Source organism: Dromiciops gliroides, chromosome 2 (assembly GCF_019393635.1).
Source record: "Dromiciops gliroides isolate mDroGli1 chromosome 2, mDroGli1.pri, whole genome shotgun sequence".
Classification (NCBI taxonomy): Eukaryota; Metazoa; Chordata; class Mammalia; order Microbiotheria; family Microbiotheriidae; genus Dromiciops; species Dromiciops gliroides.
This window is the reverse complement of record NC_057862.1, coordinates 193,456,369-193,470,799: the sequence shown is the minus strand read 5'-3', so window position 1 is coordinate 193,470,799 and position 14,431 is coordinate 193,456,369. Positions and strand designations below refer to the sequence as shown.

Here is a 14,431-nt window from a genome sequence, read left to right as displayed (position 1 = left end):
GATCCAAGACAACCCCAAAGATTGATTGATTGATTTGTTTTGCGGGGCAATGGGGGTTAAGTGACTTGCCCAGGGTCACACAGCTAGTAAGTGTCAAGTAGTGTTTGAGGCTGGATTTGAACTCAGGTCCTCCTGAATCCTTGGTCAGTGCTTTATCCACTGCACCACCTAGCTGCCCCCCAAAGAATTATCGATGAAGCATAGTATCCACCTCCAAAGAAGGAACTGGTATTGATTGAACACAGACTGAAGCATGCTATTTTTCACTTTTTCTTTTATTCAAGTTTTCTCGTACAAAATTACTAATATGGTAATGTTTTACATAATTATGTTTTATTGCTTACCCCCTCAGGGAGGGGGAAGGGGAGGAAGGGAAGGAGAGAGAGAATTTGGAACTCATAACTTTAAATAAAAATGTTTATCACCCCCCCAAAATAGGAAATGTAGATAGTTTGTAGGTCGATTACTTAGTTGCAAAATCACTGAGAGTTAGTTATTCCCTAGCACCTTACACTGTGCATTGGACATAATGAATGGTTCAGAAATATTTATTGAATGAACGCAAACTTTATCCAGTAAAAAATGTATGTAAGTGTCTAGTTTTTAAATAGGTCAGGTTATTGACATTGTAGGAACTAGAAGTGACAAATCTTTGAAAGAAATTTGACTACCTAGAAAGTTCAAAAAGTAAGCATTTATTTACAATGAATATAGTTTCTAACAAGGACAGGATAATAAAGTGCTATATAATCATCCTTTTAACATCCATTTAAAACATTTTTTGAGTTCTAAATTTTCTCCCTCCCTGAGATGGTAAGCAATTTGATACAGGTTATACATATACAGTTGTGCAAGGCATATTTCCTGCTATAATCATCCTTTGCTGAGAACTTGTGTAGAAATACCTGTGGTTTGATTTCAAGATTCTCTGTATAGTGGGGCAGCTGGTTGGCATAGTGGATAAAGCACCAGCCCTGGATTCAGGAGGACCTGAGTTCAAATCCAGCCTCAGACACTTGACACTTACTAGCTGTGTTACCCCTGGGCAAGTCACTTAACCCTCATTGCCTCACAAAAAAACCAAAACCAAGATTCTCTGTATTTGTGTAGCTGATAGTGGTTGCTTGCATAGGGACAGATGTGGAGAATAAATTCATCATAATAACAAAATGGAAACGAGGAGAATTAAAATTGTGTAACTCATTCATTCTGTCTATAAAAACATGATTTGTGCATTGATAATTCTGGAAATTTAATAATTACTTGTAGTTATCAATCACTAAAAACCTAACATTGAAGATTTTCCAAAGAGTAAACAAATTTTCAAAATAAATTTATTGCTTAAACTTCACTATAGGTGTGTGACTCCTAGGACTAGCTTGTGTCAATTTATAAGTATTCTGATCAAACTTGTAAGGCACCTCAGTGTTTCTGAATATGATAGAGGAGGTTTACTTGACTTGTTTAATATGTTGGTTAGTTCTGTTAACCTGCTTTTTCCCCCCTCCTTTTTTGTTCGTTGCTATAAGGGATAGATGGCCCTCTGGATAGGGATAGAGAAAGGCTATATTTATAGGCAATGAAGATAATGTAAAAACAATAGGTTTCAGTATCACGAAACAAGTGTGTGTTGAAAAAGATTGCTATATTTTTATAGACTTCTTTCTCAATTGAGAGGGCACATTTGACTTCTTTAAGTAAAAGCTAATTATTGTTTTTCCACTATATGAGCAGTACTCATTTTCTGTTTCTGCTCTTTGTTTAAGGTTTGGCATAGAGATGGTACCCCTAGTGCCAAATGAGCAGGAGGTATTGGATTTGGATGAGGAACCTGACCTGTCCAGTTTAGAAGGTTTCCAATGGGAAGGCATTTCCATTGCTACATCACCTGCATTGGCAAGAAAACGCAGTCTTTCTGAGAGCAGTGTGATCATGGACAGGACTCCCTCCATGTACAGTTTCTTCACTGAGCAGGCCACAGGAAAGGAGAATGAGCCACAGCAGATTGTTCCACCCAGTAACTCATTGCAGACAGCCCAAGGTCAGAAAGCAAACGTGAACCTTAAACAAGACATAGTGCCTCTGACTTCTTCCCCAAGGGCAGTTGAAAGGGTTGAAAGTGTTGCAACTCGAAGGAGGCATAGTGCTCAGTTGCCCCCTGACCGAATGCTATCCTTGGTGCGCTCTGCCAGACAAGAAGAACTGAGTAGGCAGGAGAGCTCAACACCCCTTTCTGAGAACCAGAACACTCAGGAAAGTAACGGAGAAGGGAACTCGTTATTATCTAATGTCTCCTGTGGCATCTCTAGTTTGGTGGATGCTGCTACAGACAGCAGCTGTACCTCTGGGGCAGAGCAGAATGACAGCCAGGGCATCCGGAAGAAACGCAGAGCAACCGGAGTAAGTATGAGGAGGGCCAGTGCTCTCTGGGCTGAACCATTGTGATCACTTCACAAGTCTTGGTGTAACCTCAGGTGGGGTGGGGGTAGGGGCTGTGCAGAAGGAGTGGGGGTGGGAGTGGGAGTGAACTACAAGATTTATTTAGGCTGGGGATGCTTTTTTTCCAGTTTAATTTTTGTTGTCCTAGTTTTTTTGTTTTTGTTTTTGTTTTTTTTAACTCGTTTAATTCTGCTAAGTATGTGATCTAAGAGGAAATCATCTTTAAAATGACTGAGAACAATTGTTAATATTTGAATATGCTTGTAGATGTAACTTGACTTGCTTTTCACAAATGTACTCTGTTAGGATGTTATAAGTTAGATAATAAGCACACAACCAAAATAATCTTGGAAATATCATTAGATCTGTGTGCTCTTACTCCACCTTTCCCTTCTCTTGCCTTTCCTGGCCCAATTGGGAACCTATTTCATTGTTATTGTTTTTGTTCTGCCTCCCTACCAAAAGGAAGGGAGAGAGCTAAGAGGAGGAAGGCAGAGTTCGATGTCATAAAGACCTCTAGCACTGAGATTGGTACTTTGGGTGTAAACCGGAGGGTGGAATTTTGCCTCTTAATCCCATGTGGAATCCCCTGCCTCCTCTCCCTCTTTCTTGTCTATGGTGAGAAAGTGCAGCTATGGTGGCAGCTCACAAAGGAGAAGGATCTTGTAGAATTGTAGAATATTAGGCCTGGAAGGTGCCAGTGCATGAAATAGACGCCCAGATCCTTAGCCCAAGGTCACAAGGCTAGTAATTGGCAAAGCCAGCTCTTGAATCCTAATCCTTAGACTCAAGTCTTAGGGGCCTTCTGTGCTGCTTCGAAGGAACAATGCTTTAAACTTATTTTGTGGCTATATTAGGTGCTTGATGGTTGATTTGAAAAACGACTTTAGTAGCTTGAGACAGGCAGTATATTTCCCGAGTCAACTTTTGTATGAATGATTGTGTCTCATGGAAATTATAAAAGGTAGGCATTCCTTTAAGCCTGTAGGGGCAGTAGCAGCATACCTTTTCTACCTGTCTGTGTCCAGCACTTTATACATCGCCCACACATAGTAGGTGTGTAATAATACTTGTGACATTGTTTAAGGGCTGAAGCTCAAAATTGGCTTCATGTAATTGGATTCTGTTGGAGCTGATCACTATTTGGATAATAAATACCATGTTGAGGTGACTTAGAAAAGCTTACAGATAGTTTGATTCCAGGCCTTGACAAATCCCAGAATGGCATCATTTCATTGTAGTCCCTAGTATTATCATTTTTGCCTTGTCAGGATTTATTGAAGTGTTCCTTTGTTTTTGTGTTTTTTTTAAAATATTAAATTATGTTCATGTTCTACTATAAGAGTTTATTAGTTTATAGCTCTAGATTGGTGCTATTTGGTTCTAACAGCAATAAGGGTTTGCTTTGGGCCCTTTTTAAATATTCAGTTAGTGTATACCTTTTGAGGTAGACTGTGTTCTAGTACAGGTTGAGGTGGATATTCTTGATTTCTACCTCAGTCCTGGATTCTGTTTACCAGCATTTAGTTGTGAAACTGGGGATTAGTACAACTTGATCCTGTACTCCCCTATTCAAGTAGTCCTAGGGGCTTTTGTATCTCCTCTGGGATAAAATACAAATTCTGTCCCCTAGCATTTAAAATTCTTCTCTGACTGGCCTTATCCTACCTTTCCAGGCTGCCTTTCATCATTTTATTCCTTTTTACACTCAGTATTCCCATCAAACTGGTTTCCTTGCTATTTTTTGAGGGCATTCCCTCCCCAGTTTTTTGCCCGTGAGCAGGCTATCCTGCCTTCCTGCTTCTAATGCTATTCCTCCTCACTTTTGCTTCTCTCTTTCTTTCTTTTTTGGGGGAGGGGGTGAGGCAATGGGGGTTAAGTGACTTGCCCAGGGTCACACAGCTAGTAAGTGTCAAGTGTTTGAGGTTGGATTTGAACTCTGGTCCTCCCGAATCCAGGGCTAGTGCTCTATCCACTGAGCCACCTAGCTGCCCCCACTTTTGCTTCTTTCAAGACTCAGTACATGTCCCACCTACTCCTTTCCTTATCCCCCTTAGTCCTTAAGTATCTCCCTCCCCACGCATCTCTTGTTATATTGTATTTGCTTATCTGTGTGCAATATCTCATCCAGTAAAATGTAAGTTACTTGAGAACAGGATGGACTGTTTTTCATTTTTGTCTTAGTATCTCCTGGGACATTCATTGTCTTGTACTCAGCTTGATAAATGCTTGTTGAATTGAAATTGGCTCCAAAGTACCTGGTCAGATATACTCAACTTTCTCTTTGAGCTTTTCCAGAGGGTATTTTGTAGATACTATATAGTTGTCTTATGTAGACTCTGTATTCCACTTAGTATCAATTTAAGATTGAGAACCCAGATGGTAGCTTGTTTTTTTTAATCTTTTTTTGGTCTGTCTGTCTCATTGTACTTTCTTCCACCCTGGCAGCTCCCAACCTTCTTTTGCCACCTCCATTCCTTGCCTTGGTTTTTCTTTTCTTGAAAACTGAAAATTCAGATCAGTGTCTAGATTCATAGATTCAAAACAAATTTATCAAGCCCTTCCCTACTTTTAAATTTAATGTTCAAAAAGAAAGAAAACAGTTTCTGTTCAACAGTATATTCTTTTAGTTGGAATGCTGTTTTATATTTAATTTAGCAAATATGTATTTAGTACCTATTGGGTATAAAATTGTTCTTTTCAATATGCAATTGTACATCTTTCCTTTCCATATTACTTTAGCCTCAACCTTTCCTCCTTATTATGAAGTAGCATTTACATATTAAATACCACTAATTCAGGTCATATTTGTATTTTCATTCTGACAGGATGGATCTTCACCTGAGCTTCCAAGTCTGGAAAGAAAGAATAAAAGAAGGAAAATTAAAGGCAAAAAAGGTATGGTTTCATTATTTTGAGGAAGGACAGGGGTTGAGCTTATCATTTGATATCCACCTCCTTACAGATAATAGATTTAAGTTGTAGAATATGGCATACATTTTCAGGATTGGTCGGTGTGGTGAGTTTGTTTCCCCTTGATCTTTTTTTTTTTTTAAACAAAAATTTTGGTTTTCTCTTTCCCTTTGAGTGAGGGGAGTGGAAGGAAGACCAGAAGGAATCCCAGTTTAAAAAAAAGCAGGATGACGTTGAAAATTATTAAATTGTATTCTTAAAAAGGAAAGCAAATTGGGGCAGCTAGGTGGCGCAGTGAATAGAGCACTGGCCCTGGAGTCAGGAGTACCTGAGTTCAAATTTGGCCTCAGACACTTGACACTTACTAGCTCTGTGACCCTGGGCAAGTCACTTAACCCCAGTTGCCTAACTTAAAATAATAATAATAATAAAAAGAAAAGCAAATTGTACATAGTAGAGATTCACAGTTTAATGTAGAATCCTTTTTCTTCTGTGTATGAAAGTGCTCGTTTTATTTGGTGTTTGTGTTCAGAAGGAAAAAGGAATTAAATTATACAAAACAAAATTGTGGAAATTTGGTTATTTTTGGTTATTGATTCTCTTGATTATAAGTACTATTAGGATAGAGCATATTTTTACTAATATCTTTAGTTGCACTTTTCAATAAAATAATGGAAACATCTTGATTTATATTACAAGAGGTTAAAGTTAACGTATTTTTGTGACATAATTGTAGCCTTATGGTCATTTCAATGCCGAAAGTTTTGATATTCCGTACACTCAGGTAAAATCCAAATCCAGAAAGTCTCTTTAGTTCTGTTTTGTGCATAACTTTTCCACCTCACATTGCATTGCAAGCTTTCTCTAGCTATTTTTTTCCTGGATTGTGGTGCCTCTTGGTAGACTTATTATTTATTAGGTATCATGCAAGGGGTGAGATATTATGTCTCTTGGGTGTTGTTTAGGTAGTGACACTTGTTTGTAAGGCACCCTCAATGAGAACATCCTCTGTGCTAGTGAAGATAATTTTCCTCTTCTGCAGTTGAATCTTAAGTCTTTTCTGGGACATCAAAATGTTAAGTGACTTACTTTAGGATCATGTAACCATTTATGTGTCAGAAGAGAAGGAACTTCAACCCATGTTCTGTCTTTAAGACCTCCCTCTCTCTACCTCCCATATCATACTACTTATAAATAAATAATATTTCAGGATACTTTTAAGGTTTACATATATCATCTTAGCTTTTTAATAGATGAGGAAACAGGCAGAAAGAGGTCACATGTTTTGGTTGCAAAGGAAGTATTGGGTAGGTTTTGAAAGTCTTCTTGACTTTAAGGTCAGCACTTGATCAACTATATCATACTGCTTTTTTCTGTGATACAGGCATACCTTTGGTATTGCTATCTAGAATGTGCTTCTACCTTGTTCTAGTCCCTTTCTAGTAGGCAATGGACAGTGCAGGTTAATGCTGAACGGCATATAAGAGATTGATTTATTTTTTGAAACTAGTCTAAACTAATAATTTTGCTCTATTCACTATTTAAAAGTTTTCATAGTTATAAACTTTTGATTCATTCTTTTAGATAGAAGTTGGGATATTTAGTGCCTTTGCTTTATAAAGATACCACTAAACTATTTAACAGAGAATTTAAGCAAATCATGGTGATTTTGTGTGTGGGGGTGGTTATGAAAAACTAATTGAATTATTGTTCAAAACCTCCTATGGGAAAGGGAGGAAGGTGATGTAAGTAAGATAACAGGAAGGGATTTACAAAGTAAATAAAAATCACTTTCCTTATTGTACTTATTTAGCTAAGTGGTTGTGAAGAAAATGTTTTATAAACTTTAAAGAGTGTGTGTGTATGTGTGTGTGTGTGTGTGTGTGTATGTATGTATGTGTGTGCAGGTGCATGCACATGTGGGTGTATACACACAAACATATGTATATGAGCTATTAAGAGTATCTCCAGAGAACAAAAAACTTAAAGATGAAAGGAAGTGAGATTATTGAGATATTTGTGTCATTTAAAATATATTCTGAAATACATCTTATTAGTGTGCTTTGGTATTAACTTCATTATTTCCAAAATAATTAGTTTTTTAAGTGGGCAGACAATGAATACTAAATAGTTGTTACTATAAGTACAATTAATCTTTTAGGGAATTAAAATTTTTTAAATGTTCCTTTAATGAAATTAAACAGATCCACAGTTGTTTAAATGCCCTGATATTAAGTTCTTTAACTTAATTTGAGCACTTAGTCTATATCATTTCAATTAGTGTTGAATACTATTAAATGGTTTTATGTTGGAGGTTTTATCCACCAAAATGATAAGAATCAGGTGTAGTTGTTTGCTGTAGATTGATTATGAATTTTCTTAGTTGCCTTATTTATGGGGAAAGTTGTTTATAAATACACATTTTCCTTTCTTTTCTCATTTATGTGACATTATTTTAATTCAGTAGAGGTGCAAGCCTGTTTGGATCATCACTTACAGATCATGTCTATAACAATGTCTTGTCTCCCCAAGTAGATTATAAGTTTTCTTGAGATGCTTTGTATATATAGGGTCTTCCAGCCAATTGGGCTGGGTGGTATGTGTATATCCATGTACCATGTTAAAAGATGATATTAGAGTATTAAGCTTTGGGAAGGTTTATAAAACTTGTATTAAAAGTTATTTTTTGAAAGAACTATATTAAGTAGTAAGAAGCATGGGTTTGATAGAAATGTATTTATGTTATATTAAATGCTACCATATATATTTTAGGAGTAAGATGTTTTGTGTGATGTGAAACTTTGAAAGCCCTTAAATTAGCATCCAGATGGCCAAGACCATTTGCTTTTATATTTTGTAGAAAACTTTCACAACATAACACTTTACCTGCGTTTAAGAAACAAAAAAAGCATGAGTGTAATTAATGGTGACTTAAAGCAAGAAATCCTATTATAAATAGAAAACAAAAATGGTTACTAAAGAGCTGTATGAAATGAAAGCTTCCTCTGCTAAAGTGGGCCCAATTTTCTGTTGGCAGAACGATCTCAGGTTGACCAGCTGCTGAATATTTCTCTAAGGGAAGAGGAGCTGAGTAAATCCCTGCAGTGTATGGATAACAACCTTCTGCAGGCCCGGGCAGCCCTGCAGGCAGCATATGTGGAAGTCCAAAGGCTACTTGTGCTGAAGCAGCAGGTAATTGAATGGAATCTTTATGTCTTTTTTGGAAATAGTTGTTTGTATTGAACTTCAAAGGGCAAAATCCTACTCTTTCTTCTTAGATAACTATGGAGATGAGCGCCCTAAGGACCCACAGAATACAGATACTACAAGGACTACAAGGTACCAAGAGGATCTCATGGACTTTGCTTTGCATAAAAACACATCTGAAATGTTGTAAGCAACAAGATATCATCATGGACAGAAGATACTTTTTCTTAAGGAAATTTAAGAACCCTGAATTTTATTCAAGTTCTGACTTAAGTCCTTTTGTGTCCTTAGATGAGTTATTAACTTTCTTGAGCCTTGATTTTGGGGTATAAGTGGACATACAACCTGCCACATAGGAATGAGAAAAATTAGTCATTCATAAAAGAGTTGTTATTAAGGGGCTTTAGAATTTATAGAGAAATGGGAATTATAAAATTATGATGTCCTATGCAAATATAAATCTTAATTCTTGATTTCTTTTTTCCTTTTGTTTAGAATTCGTTAACTTTAGATGAATTATATACATATATTTGTTCTCTTTTCTACAGAAACTTATGAACCTCCTGAGCGGACAGAACAGGTCCCCTGCAGTCCTTCTCGTGAGAGAAAGAGCAGATCCCAGACAGTTGCTGATCCCCCTCCTCTGCCTAGCCCCTTTTTTCCTCTTTTTCTGGATACTCACCCTTCTAATATATCACCATCTGCCCCTGGAGTGCCACTTCGAGTGTGCACACCACCTGCTTTCCAGGCTCCTGGGAGTCTCACATCCCCAGCTCCAGACTCATCAGTGCAGATTAAACAAGAGCCCATGTCTCCTGAGCAAGAAAATATGAATGCTGTGCTACAGGATTCAGCCTGCAGTGCTTCTGAGGAATTGCTACAAACGAATAGTATGTCAGTTAGCTTTCTTCTGCATTAAGGATAGATGATCTTAAGGAAGGGAAATAGGGCAAAATGTCAGCTAGTATAGTTACTTCTGGTAGGCTGACTGTCACAAGTTATTCTGTAATACTGCAGCATGAGTACATGCCTTTTAAGATGAAGAGCGTTATGACATCTTTTATTTTAGTTTTTTTTTTTCTTTTTTCTCTAAGGCTTGTTGGACAGATCTGGCACAGCTTTAGGTCTTTCCACAACTTGCTATAATTTTAAGATCTCTAGGTATGGCTCCCTACTACTTTTTTAGAGAAATCATTTGCTAAAATCAATAATGAGCTGGTTATTTTCTTTTTAAAGAATTATAGGCCTGTTAAGGTGAGAGTCAGCATAGTTACTTGAATACTATCTGTTCCTATTATTCTAACTATTAGTATCAATTAAATGTAAGCCTTAGACAAAGTGGGAATGGTTAGAAAACTTGGAAAATGCTAAAACTCAGATCACGTGAAAACCATTGATGTAGGATATAATATAACATCAGTGCACTGCTTTTCATCAGCATGTATCATAGAAGAGCCAGAATTTGGAAAATAAGACAGATTACAATGGAATTTCTCAGTCTGCCACGACTTTTTTTTTTTTTCTTTTTGCCTTGACCAGCCAAAAAGTAATTCCTACCAACTCTGGTCCCCAGCAGGAGGTAATAAAATTACCTATCAGGAGGAGTCTTAAGGATTTTCTGAAGGTCAGGATGGGCTAGGAGTTCCTGAATGAATAATGGAAAAATTTAAGACTGAGAGAGAGAAGAATGATGTCTGTATAAAGGACAGTTTTAGAAGCTGAGTTAATACTGGGGATGCATATGTTAAAAATCACAACTTTTCTTTGATGATATATTGTAAAAATATTAATAAAAGGGATTATAGACTATATATTGTGACCGTTAACTGGACCTCATACTAATACCTGATTTGCTTATGAATGTGCTCATTATGTACACAACAATATAACCAGTTAGTTATTATCCACAATACATTCTTATTGACATAATCTTAGAATTTATGTATCTTCATACATACCTGAAGTTACATGCTTTTGTTTTGGTTGGGACATGCTTACTTTAATCCCTCAGTACAGGTAGTTCTCCAAGTGATGTTCTAAATAAACCAGTTTACTTGAGTCTCTGGAGTATATTCCACTAATTTTACCCAGTGGGATTTGGTTTGGGCACTTCAGCACAACCAAGATTTCTTTTTCAGCCTTGAAGCCTCCTAAATCATCTATAGGAAATGATAAAGCTCCCTTGGGTCAAACTATACCAGTTTGTTGACTTTAGTGTTGGTTTACTCCTGATTTGTAGTCCAAGGTGGAGAATTCCTAATTTACTCTTCCCAAATTTAAGGGGGCCAATAAAGACACTTTAAAAAAACCAAAACGCCACCCACGTGACTATCATAGTAGTTTGCAATCTGAGTAGCAGTTCTCTGAATTCAGTAGTTTTTTCCAAGGAAAAGCAGTATGAATTTAATTTTTAGCCATCAGGGGCATAACTTCAGGTTTTTGTTTTTGTTTTTTTAAGAACTAAAATTCATACATATTTAATATATCAGCATTCCCCGGTAAGTTTGGTTATCTCCTTTATATCAGAATCCATATATTTATATGGGCTGGCTGTTCAGTAAATCCATTGGCCAATTTTGTATTCTCTAGTGACTATCCAGAAGTCATCTTAGAGAGAATACTATCAGATCACAATGGTAGTCCATAACAATAATCAAACTGATGATGTTATTTAACAAATGAATTCCTATAAAACTGTCTGTTTGCCATTAAAATCCGTATGGCTTTTCTAAGTTTTTGCCAGTCTCTTAGTTTAGGTTGTGACATTGAACTCTATCATTAGGCAATAACCTCCCTGCCTCCCCATTTTGGAGAATTCATTCTTCACTCTGAAATATCCTTGCCTGTATTTTTTGTCTTCAGATTGTTGCTAAAGATAATTTCCTCTTAAAGACCAGTTCTGTACAATGTTTTGCTTATTATAAAACCAATTTATACGTTGATTTCTCATTCTAACATGGGGATTTTTTTCATTTTTATTTATTTTGTAATACATTGTTTCATTCTAGATCTCTCCATCCTGATTATAGTGTTACTACATAGTGCACTCTTTGAAATTAGACAATTTGCCTTATATTTTTGGACTGAATCATTTCTTCTATACTTCTCCAAGCCCCCCCAGTGGGAGCCAAAAGCTCCTCCCCTCCCAATTATTTTTATTTATTTTGTTAAATATTTCCCAATTACAGGTAAACACTTTTGGGGGGGGGGGGCAGTGAGGTTTAAGTAACTTGCCAGGGTCACACAGGTAGTGTCAAGCGTTTGAAGCTGGATTTGAACCTGAATCCAGGGCTGGTGCTATAACCACTGTGCCACCTAGCTGCCCCCATAAACACTTTTTAGCTATCATTTTAAAAAAGCCTTGAATTCTGAGTTCTCTCCCTCCCTTCTTTCCGTATCTTCCTCCTCTTTGAGAAGGCAAGCAGTTTGATTTCCATATTAGCCACATTGCCAAGAAAACACAAATTAAAATAATAAAAATAAAATTTAAAACAAAGTATGCTTTCATTAGTTCTTTCTTTGGAAGTGGACAGCATTTTTCATCCTGTGTCCTTTGGAATTGTCTTATATCATTGTCATGATCAGAGTAGATAAGTCTTTACCATTGAGCATCCTTACAATATTGCTGTTACTGTGTACAGTGTTCTTGGTTCTGTTCACTTCACTTTGCACGAGTTCATATATGTCTCCCCAGGTGAAACTATCCTGCTCATCATTTCTTATAGCACAAGAATATTACATTAGAATAATATGCTGTACCACAGTTGTTTAGACATTCCCCAATTGATGGGCATCCCATTGATTTCCAATCCTTTGTTGTCTCAAAAGGAGCTTCTATAAATTTCTCTTTGGGATACAGACCTAATAATGATATTGTTGGGTTAAAGGGTAGACACAGTTTTATAGCTCTTTTGGCATAGCTTCAAATTGTTTTCCAGAATGGTTGGACTAGTTCGCAACTTCACCAACACTGCATTAATATCCCACACCCCCTCCAGCATTTCTTTCTTTTTTTCTCTGTCATGCTTGCCAGTCTAATAGATGTAAAGTGAGGTATCTCAAGGGTTGTTTTAATTTGTTTCTCTAATCAGTGATTTAGAAAATTTTTTATGTGACCATTGATAGCTTTGATTTCTTCTTTTTCTTTTCTTTCTTTTTTTTTTTTTTTTGGTGAGTCAATTGAGGTTAAGTGACTTGCCTAGGGTCACACAGCTAGTAAGTGTCAAGTGTCCGAGGCCGGATTTGAACTCAGGTACTCCTGAATCCAGGGCCAGTGCTGCTTTGATTTCTTCTTAAAACTGCCTGTTCATATCCGTTGACTGTCAACTGGAAAATGCCTATTTTTAAATAAATTTAAATTTAATAATAAATTATTTTATAAATTTGGCTCAACTCCAGATATTTTTGAGAAATGAGTTCTTTATCAGAAAAACTTGCTACAAGATTTTCTAGTTTCCTGTTTTATTTCTAATTTTGGCTACATTGTTTGAGCAAAAGCTTTTTAATTTCATGTAGTCAAAATGATCTTATTTATTTCCCGTAATCTTCTCTGTCTCTTGTTTGGACATAAACTCTTCCCTCATTCATAGTTATGACAAGTAAATTATTCCATGCTCCCCTAATTTACTAATAATAGTACCCTTTATGTATTAAGTTATTTATCCATTTTTGACCATATCTTGATGTATGTTGTAAGAACTTGGTCTAAGCCTACTTTTTGCTAAACTGCTTTCCAGATTTCCCAAGCAATTTTTGTTAGATATTGAGTTCTTACCCCAAAAGTTTGGATCTTTCAGTTTATCAAACACTAGGTCACTAGGGTTGTTTACTATTTCGTATTGTGTCCCTAATCTATTCCACTGATCCACCACTCTCTTTCTTTTTTTTTTGGTGGTTGGGGGGTGGGGTGAGGCAATTGGGGTTAAGTGACTTGCCTAGGGTCACACAGCTAGTAAGTGTCAAGTGTCTGAGGCCAAATTTGAACTCAGGTCCTCCTGATTCCACGGCTGGTGCTCTATCTGCTGTGCCTTTTAGCTGCCCCCACCACTCTATTTCTTAGCCAGTACCAGATTGTTTTGATGATTATTGTTTTGTAATATAGTTTGAAATCTAGAACTCCTAGGCTGCCTTTAACATTTTTTCCCTTGATTTTCTTGACAGTCTTGCTTTTTTTTTCTTCCAGATGAATTTTGTTACTATTTTTTCTACCTTTATAAAATAATTCTTTGGTATTTAGATTGGCATGATGCTGAATAAATTAGTAAATTAACTTAGGTAGAATTTTTTTTTATGATATTGGTTCAGCCTACTCATGAGCAATTATATTTCTCCAGTTGTTTAAATCTGTTTTTATTGTGAAAAGTATTTTGTAATTGTGTTTCTATAGTCCTTGGGTTTGTCTTGGCAGGTAAATTCCCAAGTACTTTATATTGTCTGAAGTTATTTTAAATTGAATTTCTCTTTCTGTCTCTTGCTTCTGAGTTTTGTTGGTAGTATATAAAAATACTTATGATTTATGTGGATTTATTTTAGATCCTTCAACTTTTCTGAAGTTGTTAGTTGTTGTTAAACTAATTCTTTGTTGATTCTCTGACGTTCTCAAAGTATACCATCATATTATCTGCAAAGAGGTGATGGTTTCGTATCCTCATTGCCCATTTTTATTTCTTCAGTTTCTTTTTCTTGGTTTATTGCTATAGCTAGCATTTCTAATACAACATTGTGGTAATCATGGGCATCTTATTAGGAAGGCTTCAAGTTTATTCCCCTTACAGATGATGCTTGCGCTTGGTGTTAGAAAGATAATTCTTAGTTAAAGAAAGGCTCCATTTATTTCTAAGATTTCTAGTGTTTTTAATAGGAATGAGTGTTG

General features: G+C 36.4%; 1 protein-coding gene across 1 annotated transcript in view; it reads left to right on the top strand.

Annotated features, from left to right (window-relative positions):
- The window catches only part of ZNF106 (zinc finger protein 106), a 99,159-nt gene that overhangs the window by 45,284 nt on the left and 39,444 nt on the right, over nt 1–14,431 (top strand). The window contains 5 exon segments of the mRNA XM_043981917.1: nt 1,767–2,400; nt 5,268–5,337; nt 8,390–8,544; nt 8,631–8,691; nt 9,108–9,449. Coding sequence (XP_043837852.1) covers nt 1,767–2,400; nt 5,268–5,337; nt 8,390–8,544; nt 8,631–8,691; nt 9,108–9,449 — 1,262 coding nt within the window.